At 36.7% G+C, this 18,277-nt stretch overlaps 1 protein-coding gene across 5 annotated transcripts in view; it reads right to left on the reverse strand.

Moving 5' to 3' along the window:
* Nucleotides 1-18,277, reverse strand: part of tenm1 (teneurin transmembrane protein 1) — a 542,406-nt gene that overhangs the window by 107,932 nt on the left and 416,197 nt on the right. For all 5 annotated transcript variants that reach the window (XM_087253398.1, XM_087253395.1, XM_087253397.1 and 2 more), the window contains 2 exons: nucleotides 9,189-9,338; nucleotides 3,580-3,788 (listed from right to left, as the gene is read on the reverse strand). In XM_087253398.1, coding sequence (XP_087109524.1) covers nucleotides 3,580-3,788; nucleotides 9,189-9,338 — 359 coding nt within the window. The remainder of the gene's footprint in view (nucleotides 1-3,579; nucleotides 3,789-9,188; nucleotides 9,339-18,277) is intronic.

The raw sequence follows: 18,277 nt of genomic DNA on the forward strand, positions 1-18,277 counted from the left end.
AATTATAACTGTAGCATGTAACTGCTTCATTCGGGAGGGTTAAAAAAAAAACATGCTCAACTCTGGAAGTTGATTCCGGTAATAGGTCCATTGAGAGTCGCGGAATTGACTCTTTTGGAGTCGACTCTCCATCCCTACATAAACCCCATTATTAGTATGTAAAATAATTAGGGACCAAAATCGAAATAAAAATTGAATTTCGGTTAGTTGCACAGGCCCATTTAAAGTATAGTTCACCACTGGCGGAAAAGCTTTATAAATCTTCCAGTTCTAGTGATATCAAGCATGAGTGTCTTCCAAAAACTCTTTAGCTTCCCACTGCTCCTTTAACACCGGTCACCAGCAGACACAAGATCCGATCTCTTTCCCATGCCAAGATCAGACTTGCAGTTTGAGCCAACACAGCCAGCCACGCACGCTCAAACTCACACACACATCTGGAGTGGCCGCTAATACGAGACGTTTACATCCAGACGTTTCCAGCTCACCATCTGCGCTCGTTTGAGTCATCCTCGCGATCAGTGTCTCTGTGTTCGCCGTCTGTCTCATCACCTCGCACTACTGTGTCACTTCCATCCTGTAAGTGCGATGAATCTATCTCCAAGGAAACTGGAAAAGATATGTGGCGTCTACGTGTGTGTGTGTGTGTGTGTGTGTGCGTGCGTGTCTGTCTGTCTGTATTTGGTGGGGGGATTGCCAGTGTTTAGACAGAGCTGTTACAAACATCAGAAACATCAATGAGCGGCGTTCTCCGAGGCACTACAGAACCCTCTGGCTATAATGAGTCCCTCTCCTCCTCCGGAGTCACTCTGGAAGCGGTGGAGGCACTGAAGCCCTATCGACTGTAATGACTCTCACGCTGACAGGCAGGAGCCAGCAGGGCAGCAGTCGCACCAGAGCCCCACTGCTTTTAATGACAGCCAAAGAAACCAAGGAACGATCGTGGGAGCCGCAATGGAGTTGACAGTCTCAGTGCAGTAGCGATCTGTCAGGCCTCGGTGAACACACACACACACACATACACACGCTCACGGATGCGAAATGAACTTGCGAGCACCGAAGTAGACTCGCGAAAGCTGTGGCAGTGTAAACATCTCTATTCTGACATGCACACACAAAAGAAGCCTTTTCATTAAACAGGAACAATTAACCAGTCTTCTTGCTTTGCCTCCGCCTACGTGTTGCAAAGCCTGTATGCAAATGAGGCGCTTTAAATTGAATTACACCGGGCTCTAATTTCTTCAGCAAAGTGAACAGTTAATCTCGGATGATATCCTGAATAATGAGATGTAATTAGCATGTTGGGGTCGTCTGAAGCACCTCGTTAGATACGCTCCTGATCCTCCTTGTTATCTGCCAGTCATAACAATATGCACTAAGACGACGTTTACAAACAAGGTTTTATCAGTCATGCTAAATCCTGGGCACAAATATATTGTATAAATATACAGTTGAAACCAAAATCATTAGCTCTCTAGTGAAATTTAAATTCTTTTACAAACATTTCCCCAGTGTTTTTGTAATGAGATGAGATTTTTTTATCCACACATCTTTAAACATAATAGTTTTATTAACCCATTTGTAATGACTAAATTCATAATAATTAGTAAGATTAATAAAGACTGTAGATAATATTCAGTTTAAAATGCAATTTAAAGCCTTAACTTGGCTAATTAGTCAAGACATTGGACAACAGTGGGCTGTTCTGAAGCCAATTGAAAAAAAAAAAAAAAAAAATATATATATATATATATATATATATATATATATATATATATATATATATATATATATATATATATATATATAAATATATATGAAATATATATATATATATATATATATATATATATATATATATATATATATATATATATATATATATATATATATATATATATGTCAATAGCTGTCCATGTCAATACCTGAAAAAAATGTTTAAAAATATTTAATTACAGTTTTATCCAGAAGAAAAAAAATATTAAAGGAAATACTGTGAATATATCTGCTAACACACGATCATTGTCTTGCACAAGCACAAAATTTATAAATACATTCACCAGCCACTTTATTAGGTACACCTGTACAACCGCTTGTTAACACAAATTTCTAATCAGCCAATCACATGGCAGCAACTCAATGCATTTAGTCATGCAGACATGGTCAAGGAGATCTGCTGCAATTCTAACCCAGCATCAGAATGGAAAGGAAAGGTGACCTAAGTGACTTTGAATGTGGCACAATTGTTGGTGTCAGATGAGCTGGTTTGAGTATTTTAGAAACTGCTGATCTACTGAGATTTTCACCCACAACCAAGCCATGGACCATTCTTTGTAAACCATCTTTTGGGTTTACAAAGAATGGCCCAAAAAAAACCGGGTGCCACTCCTGTCAGCTAAGAACAGGAAACTGAGGTTACAATTCGCACAGGCTCACCAAAATTGGACAATGGAAGATTGTTGGAAAAACTTAACCTAGTCTGATGAGTCTCAGTTTCTGCTGTGACAATCTGATGGTAGGGTCAGAATTTGGCAACATGAATGCATGGATCCATCCTGCCTTGTATCAACGGTTCAGGCTGATAGAGGTGGTGTAATGATGTGGGGCATATTTTCTTGGTACACTTCGGGCCGATTAGTACCAATTGAGCACCGTGGCAAGCCTACCTGGGTATTGTTGCTGAACATGTCAATCCCTTTATGACCACAGTGTATTCATCTTCTGATGGCTAGTTCCAGCAGGATAATGCAACATGTCATAAAGCACAAATAATATCAAACTGGTTTCTTGAACAATGACAATGAGTTCACTGTACTCAAATGACCTCCATTGTCACCAGATCTCAATCCAATAGAGCACCTTTGGGATGTGGTGGAACGGGAGATTCGCATCATGGATATGCAGCCGACAAATCTGCAGCAACTGTGTGATGTTATCATGTCAATATGTACCAAAATCTCAAATTTTTTTTCCAAAAACCTTGTTGAATCTATGCTATGAAAGATTAAAGCATTTCTGAAGGCAAAATGCGGTCCAACCCATTACTAGTAAGGTGTACCTAATAAAGTGGCCGGTGAGTGTTTACTGTATCAGTAAAAAATGCTCAGTGGAAATATTACTGTTTTTTCCTTCTGCTTATTATCAATTATATATTGATTATATGTCATTAAATCATATAAAATCATGCAACTCCTTGCGCTATCTGACCTGAAGAGTGCTGTGAAAATGCCTGGATATACATGTTTGTATTTGTACATGTTTTTTAAATATTGTAAAAGCATTGGCAGCTTGAGCAAAGGGATCTCCAGAGTTTAACTACATTTATGCTTGACACGGCAAATGATTTATGTTCAATGATCAGGAAGCAACACAAGCAACATTTAAAGCCACTTTTCATCATTTCTGCACAGTTTGCCAAAATCAGGTCTTTGTATTTTTTTTCTTTCCAATGAATTGATTAATATTAATTTATTGCATTACTCTGACATTTTTACTATAATTTTACACAATGTAACAGCACATAAATCAATGTGCAACACACTCCTAATGAAAGAAACTCGAGAGATTTTATGCGATTACCTGTGTGTGAGTAGGTGGGATATTTCTCCTGCCGTAGATGCCCAGCAGAGCGTCCCGCGTGAGTGAGATGTTGAACTTGACATACTCTGGGTGATGAACCGTAATGTGAAACCTCCAGAAGAGACCGGGAGGAATGGCTTGAACCAGCTGTGTCCCGACGGCCACCTCTCCCCTCTCTATCACCCTGCCACGCTGAATCACCTCTTTATCTGTCAAGCCAAATGGAAAAAAAATAAAAATAGCATGTCCAATTTTCTTGATTTGTCCAGAGAGACAAAAAATTGAATACAACGATTGGGTGCCATGTGGATCTGCAACATAAGCTTATTAGTTCATGTCATTTATTCACATCATTCCAAACCTGTATGACTTTCTTTCTTCCGTGGAACACAAAGGGAACCAGTTTCAATGATATTCTGGTTGGTCTTTTTATGCAATTACAAAGAAGCGGACTAGTGCTTTCAGGGTTCAAAATGGACACAAAAGCACCATAAAAGTCTCATCAAAGTAGTCCATGCACAATATTCCCAGTCTCATATTCCATATAGCTTTGTGTGAGAAATAGACCGACATACCCTGTAGATGACTTCTATGGGTCCTCATCCATTTTGATTTGATTTAATTCATTTATTTCAAACAGAAAAATCATACACAAAACAATTTTTTAAACAAAATACATATCAACATGGTCAAAATGGAGCGGGATATAGCACAAGCTTATTATTTTCTCCACCCCATTATCACACACATCGTATGTCTATTTAATTTATTACTACTTTTGACATATGAGCTTTACATGAGACATTTTCTATCCTTTTGGCATCTTTGACGTTTTATGTGTTTGATTCCATTTGTATATTTGAATTTTATACCATAGACCCAAATAAATATATAGTATTGCAAACAGCCATTAATTAAAATTTTATCATACCTTTCTCATTTAGTTCTTTTTCAATCACTTCTATTATTCATTATATTTATTTAATATTTATTTATACAACTTTTTAAATTGATTAATATCGAGACATTAGCCCCTTTCATACATACAGAGGTTTCTGGAAAATTGCTGGTAATACAAAAAGGTCTGTATGTGTGGACAGGCCCTTTTTGAAAATACAGGTAAATTCCTTCAGGCAATTTTCTGGAAAGAGAAGTTGTAATATTACCAGTAATTTGCCGGAATGCTGCACTGTGAACGCAGAAGGGAGATTGCCGGAAAGACCGTGTTCACGCACTGACGAGAGATGTCTACTTTAGCCAACCAGAACACTCAGACGCATTCACATCCTTGCGGTTAAAGAAAATAAAAGCCTTTGAATATTTTTCCAGACACATTTAGCTGCTAGATGTTAGTCAGACGTTTTTATGTTCCTTCTTAGTGCCAACTGTGTCAAACGTTATCAATATAATGCTTATGATAAACCACCGTTTGTTTACCTTCAAGCTCGGTTTCAGTTGCTTGATGCATGTGCACGCAAAGGAGCCGGTGAGCGCCAGCACACACACATATATTATGAACATCTCGAAATTTGAAAGTGTTCCTCCATGTTCTCATATAGGTTGTTCACAATACTTATCCTTCCACAGAATTTGTAATGTAGTCAAGTGTAAACATTTAGCTGTGGTTCGCAGTTCTGCCTTTGAATGTCTCTGTGACAAAAGTACCTGCATGAATGCTAAAGCTTCAAATAAAAGTGAAACCATCAAGAAAACGCCAACCCCTTCTATGCTTACAAATACAAACACAGCCATGTATAGGTAATACGAAAGTGTATGTGATAAATAAAGGCCTGATTTGATTTGATGTAATTTGGGGTTGATGAATTTGCTGGTATTATAAAATGGATGTGTGAACGGTCTTTTCTGGAAAAATCACATTAAAGGTGTGAACACCTTTTTTATGAATCCACTGGTAATGTCGATCCAGAAATTTTCCAGATATTTACCGGTATCACTATTATTCGAGAATCTGTTCCTGACTTTTCCATAATTTCATCCCACATACAAACATACACATTTTTTTTAAGTTGACCTTGTTTTCAACCTCCTTAGATTTTGTCTTTCCCGGGCTCGAAATTGCAACCATTTTGGTTGCATATGCGCCCGAAATTTTATCTATGCGATCTTAAAATATATTTGGCAGCATTTGAGTGCATAAAATTGTAGCCTGCAACCGGTTTTCACTGCAAAATGTTCACCGCATGTGCGGATTTAGGACACATACACGCATTATGCATCTTTGCACTTGAAACGCAGCGCTCAGAAATGGTTTGAAACTGTTGTCATGTCAACTTGCTCCAGTAAAACTTGCTGCCCCGCCTTCGCGCTCTTCTTATTGGCCCACTGCTTTAGAACTGAACGCAAATAAATTTGTTAAAATCAGCAGTCAATCACTCAGTCAATGCCTTCTGCCTTTAGATTTCAGGGAGCTACAACCGCGAAAATGTAACATGCTGAAGATGAGATTGAAAACAAAACTGACAGATTTTATTTCAGAAACCACTTAAAGCTACAAATAATAGCACATCTGATTACTCATCATGTGGTGAATGTTATGTTACACCAACTACACTTTTTAAAAAATATTGAAAAATATATTTTATATTGAAAAATAGTTTCGAGCCCTGTGCAGGCAGAGGACGTCAACTTGACGTCATATTGACGTTGCACCCCAATGTACCCCAATGTCATGAGGACGTTGGATTTTGTTTGGAAATAAATAATTGAGTTAATGTCAGAACCCAACATCCGACATCAATGTCCAATGTCTAACGTAAAGTCAACCAAATATCAAAGTTTAATCATGTTACACCTTGACGTTTTGTGAATGTTACCACTATCTATCAGATGTTGGATTTTGGTCACTTTCCAACACAACTCAAATTAACCAAATACCAACGTAGTTTGACTTCATTATTGGATATAACGTCCTTAGACACTGGCTAGACATAAAATTTTGGTCAACTGACATCATGATCTAAATCTAACCTAATATTAACGTCTTGAGATGTTGTGTGCCTGCTGGGTCTCTTTCATTTCAAAATCTTTAGTACGTAAAAAAAAAAAGAACAATTTTCATGAATGTATTTTTTTTTATCACAGAAGAGATAGAAGGTCATACATGTTTGGAGGAACATGAATGAACTTTTTTCTTAAATTCCTGGGGTCAAGTTCAACAAACCTTTCCTCTTAAATCTGGCAGACAACAAAAGCATATTTTAAAATTTAGCTTTAGAATGATAGTTGAAAAGATTGAAAGTGATGCAACAGAACCCAGGTTCGATGACGAACGGCCACAGAAAATCTGTAGATGTGAAAAAAAAGAAAGAAAGAAAAAAAAACGGTGCCCGAGGGCTTCTGAATGAATCCTGCCTCTGATGCTATCAACACAGACACCTCCACACCTTTCTTTGGTGTCAGAAAGAATGATGTATTTTTCAGAGGTTCAGTTGATGGGAATCAAAAGTGATCATCTGCAGGACTCTTTGAAAAGATCTGCTGTCTAAAGTCAAATCCAGGTGACGGCAAAGATGAAACGGCACCTGACGTATCGAGACACCACTTTAGTAACGGGATCGACACCCTTATGGAGTCTGAGGTGTGATGTTATTTACATTAGCTCTGACAGATTAAGCATACCTGGGCATTAATACGTACATGCACACAAGTAGAAGGGTAGTGCAGTCTAGTCTGTCAAAGATCTGGGTTAGAGACAACCCAAAAAAAGTGCAGGTCTGAACCCTGCAAGGGCAGCTCTTGAACTCTGTGCCCTTGAGCAAGACACTACACACCTGAGGTGGATTGCTCTAGGGGAAACATCCCTTGCATCATAACATGAAGACTTCAAGTGGAAGCTGCTGAAATAATGGGGTAAAGGGGGCTAAATTCTATGTGGTCCTAAAATATGAAAGACGGACTATTAAATAAAGATGAAGCAACATAATCAGTGTGAGAAATAATAGTAAAATAGTTGTATTAGGATTTCTGGTGTGACATATTTCAATGGTTTTCTGATATATCTGACCTAGAAAATCTAATTCTGAGGAATCTCAGGTCTCCTAATTCTCTGCTGGATTATTATGTGTCCATATGAAGCACTATAATTTATGATATTATTATTGCTAGAAGTATAATTCTAAAGCAGTAGAAATCAGATTCTATTCCTCAATTTTAGACATGGTTAACTTGTCTTTCTCAAATGTTGGACACGGAAAAAGTCGAATATGGATTTATTAGTAACTTTGATAAATTTTACAAGATATGGCACAATTTCTTGATAACTGGGACCAATTTAATGCTGATTCTGAACAGCAGATTACTACTTAATATGTTTACTGACCACTTTTTTTCTTTGCATTATTACTTTTATTTGATGCAGAGATGCCCAAACTAGGGCTGCTTTTGTTAAAAAAAAAAATTATAAATCAGGAGTTAGCTTCTCATGTTTAATGTAATACTTTTGCCCCATCAGCCTCAATCAACTTTGTTTTTTTTAGCCGTTTATAAGAAAAAGTTTGGGCACCCCTGATTTAATGTATTTTGTAGAACAAAATACATTATTTTTATAAAATATAAAACTAATACTTATTAAATACCCATTAAAAAAGAAGCTGTTTCTCCTTATTCATAAAAAACTGTTTTTATAAACGTATTGACCATTTTGTTTTCGAATTAATTTGATAAAAACAACAATAAAGACACTTTACCTAATAATAAAAAAAAAAAATTATTTCAATAAATGTTTATCATTCATTTATTATTATTATTTTTTTTAAGATTTATGTTTGCCGTTTATTAGGTGGATAGGACAGTATCTCAGACAGGAAGCAAACTGGAATAGAGAGAGGGGATAAGTTCGGGAAATGTCCTCAAGCCAGGATTCGAACTCGGGACACCCTGCATGCTACTGCATCCTATATTAGCGTGCTAACTACTAGGCTATTACGCCGACTTTATTGTTCAATTTATCAAATTTGTTCTGAACTAAATAGTCTGCAATAACGATAATGACACATTTAATGTGATATTGAACAGCATTAAAACAAATTTCAACAGAAATGTTTCAACATATTTTTAACAAATAAACACAGATTGGCTGAGCTCAAAAACATTAAGTAATCTCACTGACCCCAAAAATCTGTAAGGTATACATGATTAACAACTTTCTGTTTTTGAAAAGGGGCAGCATGGTGTCACTTTTTGAAACTTAGCACAGCCACATTTTCCATTTAGACACTGTTTCCTATCGCTAGGTTGCACTGTGTGGATCAATACTCTATTCTATTTTACTCCTTTACATTCCAAAAACATTGCAAACTAAATCTAATTTGAATGTTATCAAACTCTACAGGCCTGCACAGATAGAATCCTACCTCACACTTATAAAATGACCTCATCATTTCAGGGGTTATCTGAGAGAAAATAATTTACTGCTGTTTACTGACATTAATTAAATGGCAAATAAACCCAATGAAAACACACAAATCCTCTCTCTTTGCTCCTGCTGCAGGCAAAGACTTGACATTTGGTCACATTGTGTCAAATGCAGAATTGAATTCACACTATATAGAAACCTTATGTGATGACTGAAGTAACACACACATACATACCCGGCTGTGTGGTGTTGAGTCCTGGCAGGTGGACAGGAGTGAAGGTGAAATCAGCTCCCGGTAGAGGCTGATCTTCTTTACTCATACCATTCTCATATAGCTCTCCTTCCACTCGCTTCAGATGCCATGGTAAACCCAGCAGATGAACAACTGCAGAGAGATATAGATACAGTAAATACAACAATACAGCAAGAGTAGAAGCATAGAAACATACAGTACAAAGATAGACATACATGTACGGTAGCGGCAGAAAAAAACAGAAAAAGAATGACAGACGGAAATATACAAAAACAGGTTAACAGACCGACACACAGACACAGAATGTAAAATATATTGACAGATCAACCAACAAATAAAATGAAAGACAGATTGTCAGAATGACAGACAGAACAAAAGAAAGAATGAAAGACAGCTAGACTGATAGAATAACAGACAGACAGAACAACCGATAGACAGAATGACAGACAGAACAACAGACTGATGACATGAAAGATATAGAATGACACAGGCACATGCAACATACAATGATTGAGAGGTAGATTGATAAAGACAAACAGACCAAACAACTGACGGATAGAATGACAAAGATAGAATGATAAAGAAATATAGAAAAGAAGATAAATATATTGACAGAACCACAGACAGAACAACAAAGAGAAAGACTGACAAAACAACTGACAGATACTGTAGAACAAAAACAGATTGACAGAAGAACAGACAGACAGAATGTAAGACAGATAAGTTGACTGAATTACAGACATAAAGCAGACAGATTAACAGAAACTGACAGACAAAACAGCAAGAAACAGCAAGAATAAGAGACAGACAGAATAAAAGATAGATAGCCTGAGAGAATGACAGACAGAATGACATACAGAGATAGACAGAATAAGAGAGACAGATGGAATGAAAGACAGACAGAGTGACAGGATCACAGACAGAACAACAAAAAAGATAGCCTTAGAGAATGACAGACAGATTCTGTAGAACAAAAGACAGATATATTAACAGAACAGCAGACAGAAGAACAGACAGATAGAATGAAAGAAAATGAAAGAATAATAGTGACAGACAGAATAAAGAACAGAAGACAAGTTGGATTTACAGAACAACAGACAGAAAGAATGAAAGACAGATAGCATGAGAAAATGACAGACAGAATGACAAACAGACACTCTAGAACAAAAGACAGATTGACAGAATGACAGACAGAACAACAGACAAACAGGATGACAGAGACAGACAGATAACATGAAAATCTGATATGTGGACTAAATGACTGACAGAACAACAGACAGATAAATAAAAGTCAGATAGCCTGAGAGGATGACAGACGAAATGACAGACACTTTTGTTCAGATACTCTAGAACAAAAGACACAACAGTATATTGACAGAATAACAGACAGCGCAACATATGGACAGAATGACAGAGACAGACAGATAGAACAAAACACTGATAGCTTGACTGAATGACAGACATAAAAACAAAGACATGGAATGAAAGACAAGTGACAGGCAGAATGACAGGATGACAGACAGAACAACAGACAGATAGCCTTAGAGAATGACAGACTGAATGACACAGATTGACAGAATGACAGACAGATAGATTGACAGAACAACAGACAGACAGAATGAAAGACAGAATGAAACATCAATAGGTTGACTGAATCACAGACAGAACAACAGACAGACTGAAAGAGATGGAAAGAATAAGAGAGACACACAGAATACAGACAGACAGACAGAATGACAGACAGAACAACAGACAAACAAAAGGACAGAGACAGACAGACAAATACTCTGAAAGAAAAGATTGATGGATTAAATAGAACAACAAATTAACAAAAGGACAGAGACAGACAGATAGAATGAATCTCTGATAGGCTAACTGAATGACAGAAAGAACAACAGACAGATAGAATGAAAGACACACAGATACTGTAGAACAAAAGACAGACAGAATGACAGACAAACAGAATGACAGAAACATACATGCAGATACTGTCAAACAAAAGGCAGATGGATTGACAAAACAAGAGACAGAACAAAAGACAGATAGACTGAAAGACAGCCTGAGAGAATGAAAGACAGATAGCCTTAAACAAAAGACAGATAGACAGACAGAACAGACAGACAAAATGACAGACAGAATGAAACATCAATAGATTGACTGAATCACAGACAGAACAACAGACAGACAGAACGACAGGGACAGACCGAATTAAACACTGATAGGTTGACTGAATCAAAGACAGAACAACAGACAGATTGAAAGAGATGGAAATAATAGGAGAGACACACATAATACAGATAGACAGAATGACAGACAGAACAACAGACAGACAGATAGACAGACAGACAGACAGACACAGACAGACAGATAGACAGAGACTCTAAAAAAAGACTGATGGATTAAACAGAACAATTTATGAACAAAATGAGAGACAGACAGATAGAATGAAACACTGATAGGCTAACTGGAAGACAGACAGAACAACAGACAGATAGAATGAAAGACACACAGATACTGTAGAACAAAAGACAGATAGATTGACAGATTGGCAGAGAGAACAACAGACAGATATGATGACAGAAACAGACAGACAGATACTGTCAAACAAAAGGCAGACAGATTGACAAAACGACAGACAGAACAACAGAAAGCTAGACTGAAAGACCGCCTGAGAGAATGACAGACACATACTATAAAACAAAAGACAGACCGACTGACAGAATGACAGACAGAACAACATACAGACAGAAAGACAGAGACAGACCTAAACTATTGAACTAAAGACAGATAAGATTGACAAAGTGACAGACAGAACAACAGACAGATAGAACAAAAGACAGGTAGACTGACAGAATGACAGAGAGAACAGCAGAGACATGAAATGAAAGACAGATAGTCTGTGAGAATGACAGACAGAAGAACAGACGGACAGAATGACACAGACAGACAGATATAATAAAAAGCCGATAGGTTGACTGAATGACAGACAGAACAACAGACAGATAGAATGAAAGAGATGGAAAGAATGACAGCGAAAGACAGAGTGGAAGACAAATAGCCTGATAGAAGGACAGATAAAAAGACAGACGGAGAACAAAAGAAAGATAGAACTGACATCAGCTGAAAAATGTATTCAGATTTTGTATGAGAAAGATAAATGAAAGCTGTCACAGGCAAAATTGCATATTAATTGTGCCCTGAAAATGATATTACAATATTGTATCATGTCATTCTTCAACATATTACTTTATTACATCCAATAACACTTGTCTCCGGCTCTGTTTTTTTCTTCCTCCCACATGTGTATGAAGAAGTATGTGTGCACACATACATTTAAGGTCTTCTCTTATCGCCTCATCTCCTAAATGCGCGTGGAAACGCTGCAGAGGATTCTGGGAGTGGAATATAAATCGCTCAGGTGGCATTTTATGATCTCCCAGCAGTGAAAGGCCTTTGGCGCATGGTAATGACCTCATCCTAATTACAGCCAATAAAAAGGACAAACTCTCATTCTGCTCACCTCAGGGCCCCTGATACCAGCTATCTCATCATGCAGTTTCCCCCTCTCTCTCTCTCTGTGTGTGTGTGGGATTTCAGTCGATCAGGGAAATGAGGTGAGAAGATATACTGACGACGAGTTCTGGAACGGCGAGTGAAAATCAGGTTATTCTCGCAGCTAGCTTCTCCCTCTCATACCCTCCCGTTCCTCAGGCGCGTGTGTAGGTCCGTGTGCGTGTGCACGTTGGGCTCTGCCATGAGGAGGCGTCTTTACGAGCCATAAAGAGGGATTGGTGTCTCAGCGGGGAGCTGGATCTACATGATCCTCTCCTTTATCTTCCCTTATTCGCCCTCATCTCTCTCTTTCTTTCTCTCTCACACACACACACACACACACACATACGCACAGACATACACAGTAGCTGCCATTGGCTAAATGACAGATCACCCCAAGCACTGCAGATCAGCTTTAACACAGAAACGAATAGGGTCCCGAGTTCAGTTTAAGAATGGATGTAAGATGCTTCTCTATGGCCCGTTCGGATGGAAAATAAACAGGTTTTTGGTGCTGATCGGATAGCAGTTGAACAGACTGTGATGGATACCCCTTTTAGAAGTGCTCACAGACAGATTTACACACAACTGAACTAATACAGATGTTGCACAACAAATAATCATTAGCTGTCTTTTTGATGTCCTGGGATATAAATTTTCTGTCTAGTTTTCTTCTTCTTCTCTCTTCCTGCATTCATAAATTATTACAACACTTTCATAGCTCAATAGCTCAAGGAATGTTTTGCCCTGCCAAGATTTTTATTTTCTCTCTGGCCTGTGAGAAGAAGAAAAAAAAAAAACAGTTTTGATCCTTGTTATTTTGATCTAATCGAATTCTAATCATTGTAGTTAACATGTTACAGTTCACAATTCATGATTCCAATTGTTGATACATCAACAAAAACTACTAGACTAACAAATATGAAAGTAGGTGCACTCTTCACTGAAGGAAATTACTTTTTAGTGTGGTAAAATTCAATTCAATTCAATTCAGCTTAATTTGTATAGCGCTTTTACAATGTAGATTGTGTCAAAGCAGCTTCACAAAAAAAGATTAGAGTAAATAGTGTAGTTCAGTTTTTAGTGTTTAAGTTCAGTTCAGTTTAGCTCGGTTCAGTGTGGTTTAATAATCACTACTGAGGGCCCAAACACTGAAGAGCAAATCCATTGATGCACTGCTCTACCGGTCCCAAACCATGTAAGCTAGTGGCGACAGCAGCAAGAGGAAAAAAACAACTTCACCAATTGGGGAAAGTGAAGAAAAAACCTCGAGAGAAACCAGACTCAGTTGGGCACGACCATTTCAATTTTACCGCTAGCCAAACATCTTGTGCAGAGCTGCAGTCTCAGCGGCGAAAGCTGGAAGCTGGACCTCAGCGAAGACTCATCTGTCCCTGGAGCGTCACAAGAATCAGATCTAATAAATTTACTATCGTAATTTTTAAATTGTAATATTAAGTGTCTAGGATAACTAGAATTTTATAAATATTTAACATTTACACATTTACTTCATGTAATAAATGAAATGAGTAGAAAGAGTTCAATATTAATATTAATTTTACTTGTAATATTGAAATGTTTTCTAATCGTTGCAAGCTTAGTAACATTAAGTACATTTTAATCACTGATACGTCGTAATGGATGTGTAGTTCCCAGGATGATTTGCATGAGAATGAATTAAGAGTAGAATATTTTGAAAATAAAAGCAATCTTAGGTTTTTAAATTTAGGAGAAAGACTTGTTAGTTTAATCCTCGTTAGTTTAAAAATTAAGAAGAGATTTGAGTAAGTGTTTTTAGTTTTGAGGTTACCATCTTTCAGAAGAGTGCTTTGGATGTTGACATTTTTTCAAAATTAAGGTTTGAATTTGCTAAAGTGAAATAGCAAATTCCAAGTCAGTGGAAATGAGTGTTTTAATTAAACAAGTTATGCCAGATGTACTTAAAAAAAGCAGTGTTATTTTTGCTAAAACTTGACATTATTCGATTAATTTAAATAAATATAGACTCAAAATTAAAGATAATCAATTGATTTTACTAGAGTGTTAGATTAAACATTAAGTAAATTTTACAAGATATTGACAAGTTAATTGTATCTGATATAAGAATGTAAAATTTACTTGAAATTCAAGAAATTTTTATTTTATTTTCTTATTTTTTTAATTCTTAAAAGTTATTTTTCAGGGTTAGGTGTTCTGGCATAAAATAATAATAATAATAATAATAATAATAATAATAAAAATAGCACCATCTAATCCTCACTATGTAAATTAAGTGAAGTTAATTTATAAAGTAATTTCGAGAAGATCACGTGCTTATGATTGATCACAGCTGGTCCCACATCAGTTCACAATTGATTCACCAATCAAATGATTTCTAACTCACAATAAATAACCAGAGTTTTCTTATCTCAGTGCCTTCATCTTGAAGAATCCCCTGCTACCCACCCCTACTCCCCCTACTTTCCAGATGTGCGACACGATGGCCCAGTGATTGACACTGTTGCCTCACAGTAAGAACGTCTCCGGTTAAAGTCCCTACTAAACCAGTTGACATTTATGTATGGAGTTTGCTCGTTCTCCCTGTGCTTGAGTGGGTTTTCCCTGGATTCTCCAGTTTTCTCCTCCCACAGTCCAAAAACACGCAACATAAGTAAACTGAACATAGCAAATTGATACCATAGCCAAGGTCTTAGCGAGTACATCTCTCCTTAGCCATCCTATATCTGTCATTAGCCAGAAATAAGCTGGGGGCCTCTCGCCAGGGTTGGAGGATCCCCTAAGCTCAGGCCTCTCCCCCGGGACAGCATGCCAAACAAGCTTTATTTTTAAATAGAGTTTTTTTCTGAAAAATAAAAGAGTTCTTCAGTTAAGACTCAAGAGTAATGAGTTTTTTCTTTGTCTTTTACAAGTTGGTAAATTAGAAGATGCGCCGACTGAGAAGTAATGCGAGGATTAAATATAATGATGTTTACACTCAATTAAGACATCTTTTTATATTGCCATAGTTTTGCGTGTATTTATGTCCATGTAAGAGCAAGAAGATGAATAAGAGAATTCGATTCAATTCAAACCCTGGATTTGTATATTTAATGTGACATTGATATAAAAACTTCTGTCGTAAAAGCTCTTTAAGTCAGTTGCAACTTTTTATTCTGCTCTCAAAATGTGAAAAGGACAACAGATATTGCACTCTTGTGATCTTCTTACCCGATTTAACAAGCAATATTCATGATTTATTTCTCTCAACTACATCCAGAATCACTCTCCATGCTCTCTGTGCTTACATGGCTCATGTCTCCCTCATGTCTCTCTCTAGGTGCTGAGGCGCTTAAAAATGTGCTTCTTCCCCTTTGCTCGCTTCAGCTCCCTATTATGGTCCTTTAGTACAACAGTGTGTGTGTATAGATCACAGCAGAGTTCTGTTATGTTTTGTAAAAACAATAGTTTGATTATTCCACACCGTTTAGGTCATCACTTCTTTATGGAATTATCATATTGTTTAGAAGGAAAGTAGGGAATGGTCAAGGGTAAAACATTAAGACATAATAAAATGGTTCTAATATTAGAAAATATTTCAAAATGATTAATTTAAAGTAAAACACTATAGGGCTGTTTACATAGCTATCTGATTTGTGAAAATGGTTTCATTTACATTTGGCCACATAAACGTGCAGCAGTTAAACAAATATGATTTCTATCTTCAAATGCCGTGCTACAAATTCAACTATGTTGAGTAAATTTAAAATACAGTATGTCTAATGCTTGTGCAATTATTGTTATTTTTCCATAAATATAAGCTATACGCTACCTGTCAAAAGTCTTGTTGTTGATTCTAGTTGTAAGAGCAACAAATAATAACTTTGAGTTAATCATTTGGAAAATTGGCAGAATGTAGATTTTTCAGATGAATCATCTGTTGAACTGCATCCCAACAGTACAAATACTGCAGAAGACCTATTTTATTTAACATGGATGCAAGATTCTCACAGAAATCAGTCAAGTTTGGTGAAGGAAAAATCGTGGTTTGGGGTTAAATTCAGTATGGGCGCATGCAAGAGATCTGCAGAGTAAATGGCAACATCAACAGACTGAGGTATCAAGACATTTGTGCTGCCCGTTACATTACAAACCTCAGGAGAGGGCAATTTCTTCAGCAGGATAGCGCTCCTCATACTTCAGCCTCCACATTAAAGTTCTTGAAAGCAAAGAAGGTCAAGGTGCTCCAGGATTGGCCAGCCCAAAGACCAGATATAAACATTATCGAGCATGTCTGGGGTAAGATGAAGGAGGAGGCACTGAAGATGAATCCAAAGGATCTTGATGAACTCTGGGTGTCCTTTGCTTAATGCTTTCTTTGCATTTCCAGATGACTTTATTAATAAGTTATATGAGTCATTGCAGGGAAAAAAAAAGCTCATGGGAGTCATACACAACATTCATTCTTTTTCCACTGCACCATGACTTTATATTCTAAACTGTACATTATTTCTATTAAGTGACAAGACTTTTGTCTAAGTAAAGTCAGACCTTACTGTCCTAATTAAATAGCTAAAAAGCAATACATGATCATATTTTATTTTGGTAAAATAAGCATAATCTAGAGGCCTTTGCTTTTCATATAAGCCACTTCTGATACCAAATGATCAGCTACAAGTCAAATTATTATTTGTTGTTCCTAAAACTTAGATAGGTGACAAGACTTTTGTCAGGTAGTTTATATCTTACTCGGCATACAACTGTTTTTTGTTTCCACTCAAAACATATTTTTTATTGCTTGTTTAAACCATTATTTAAAATAAGCTGAATCATCAATCAAATTTATAAAATAATTAAGTCAACTGAATCAATTTGACTTGGGACAACATGAAGGAATTGTATGGGAACCAGTATTTGTTTTACATTCCTGTTTAGTAAAACATCCTCACACAACTTGGGCTTCGCCATTACTGTTATTTTTTTATTATAAATGAATGTCTTTGTTGTGTATACAGATATGTGGAAGGCATCATTCAAAACTAGTGGGTTTACATGAATTTGTGTATTACACTCTCCCCAAAACTAAACACTGCCTTTGTAAACAAACTAAATGATGTACTTTCTTAATATTTTTTATCCCCATTCACATCTACTACAGGTGTGTGATAATCATTTATTCATTTATTCGCACATTCATTCATTCATTCATACATACATTCATTCATTCATTCATTCATTCATACATACATACATTCATTCATTCATTCATTCATTCATTCATTCATTCATTCATTCATTCATTCATTCATTCAATTTCCGGCTTAGTCCCTTATTTATTATTATTGGTCCCTTATTTATAATTATTAGCCCCTTACTTATAAGGGGTTGCCACAGAGCAGTGAACCACCAATTATTACAGCATTTGTTTTTACACAGCAGATGCCCTTCTAGTAATGAGAAACACCCATACACTCTTGCATTCACACACACACACACACACACACACACACACACACACACACACACACACACACACACACACA

This window comes from Danio rerio, chromosome 5 (assembly GCF_052040795.2).
Source record: "Danio rerio strain M-AB ecotype USA chromosome 5, GRCz13ab, whole genome shotgun sequence".
NCBI lineage: Eukaryota > Metazoa > Chordata > Actinopteri > Cypriniformes > Danionidae > Danio > Danio rerio.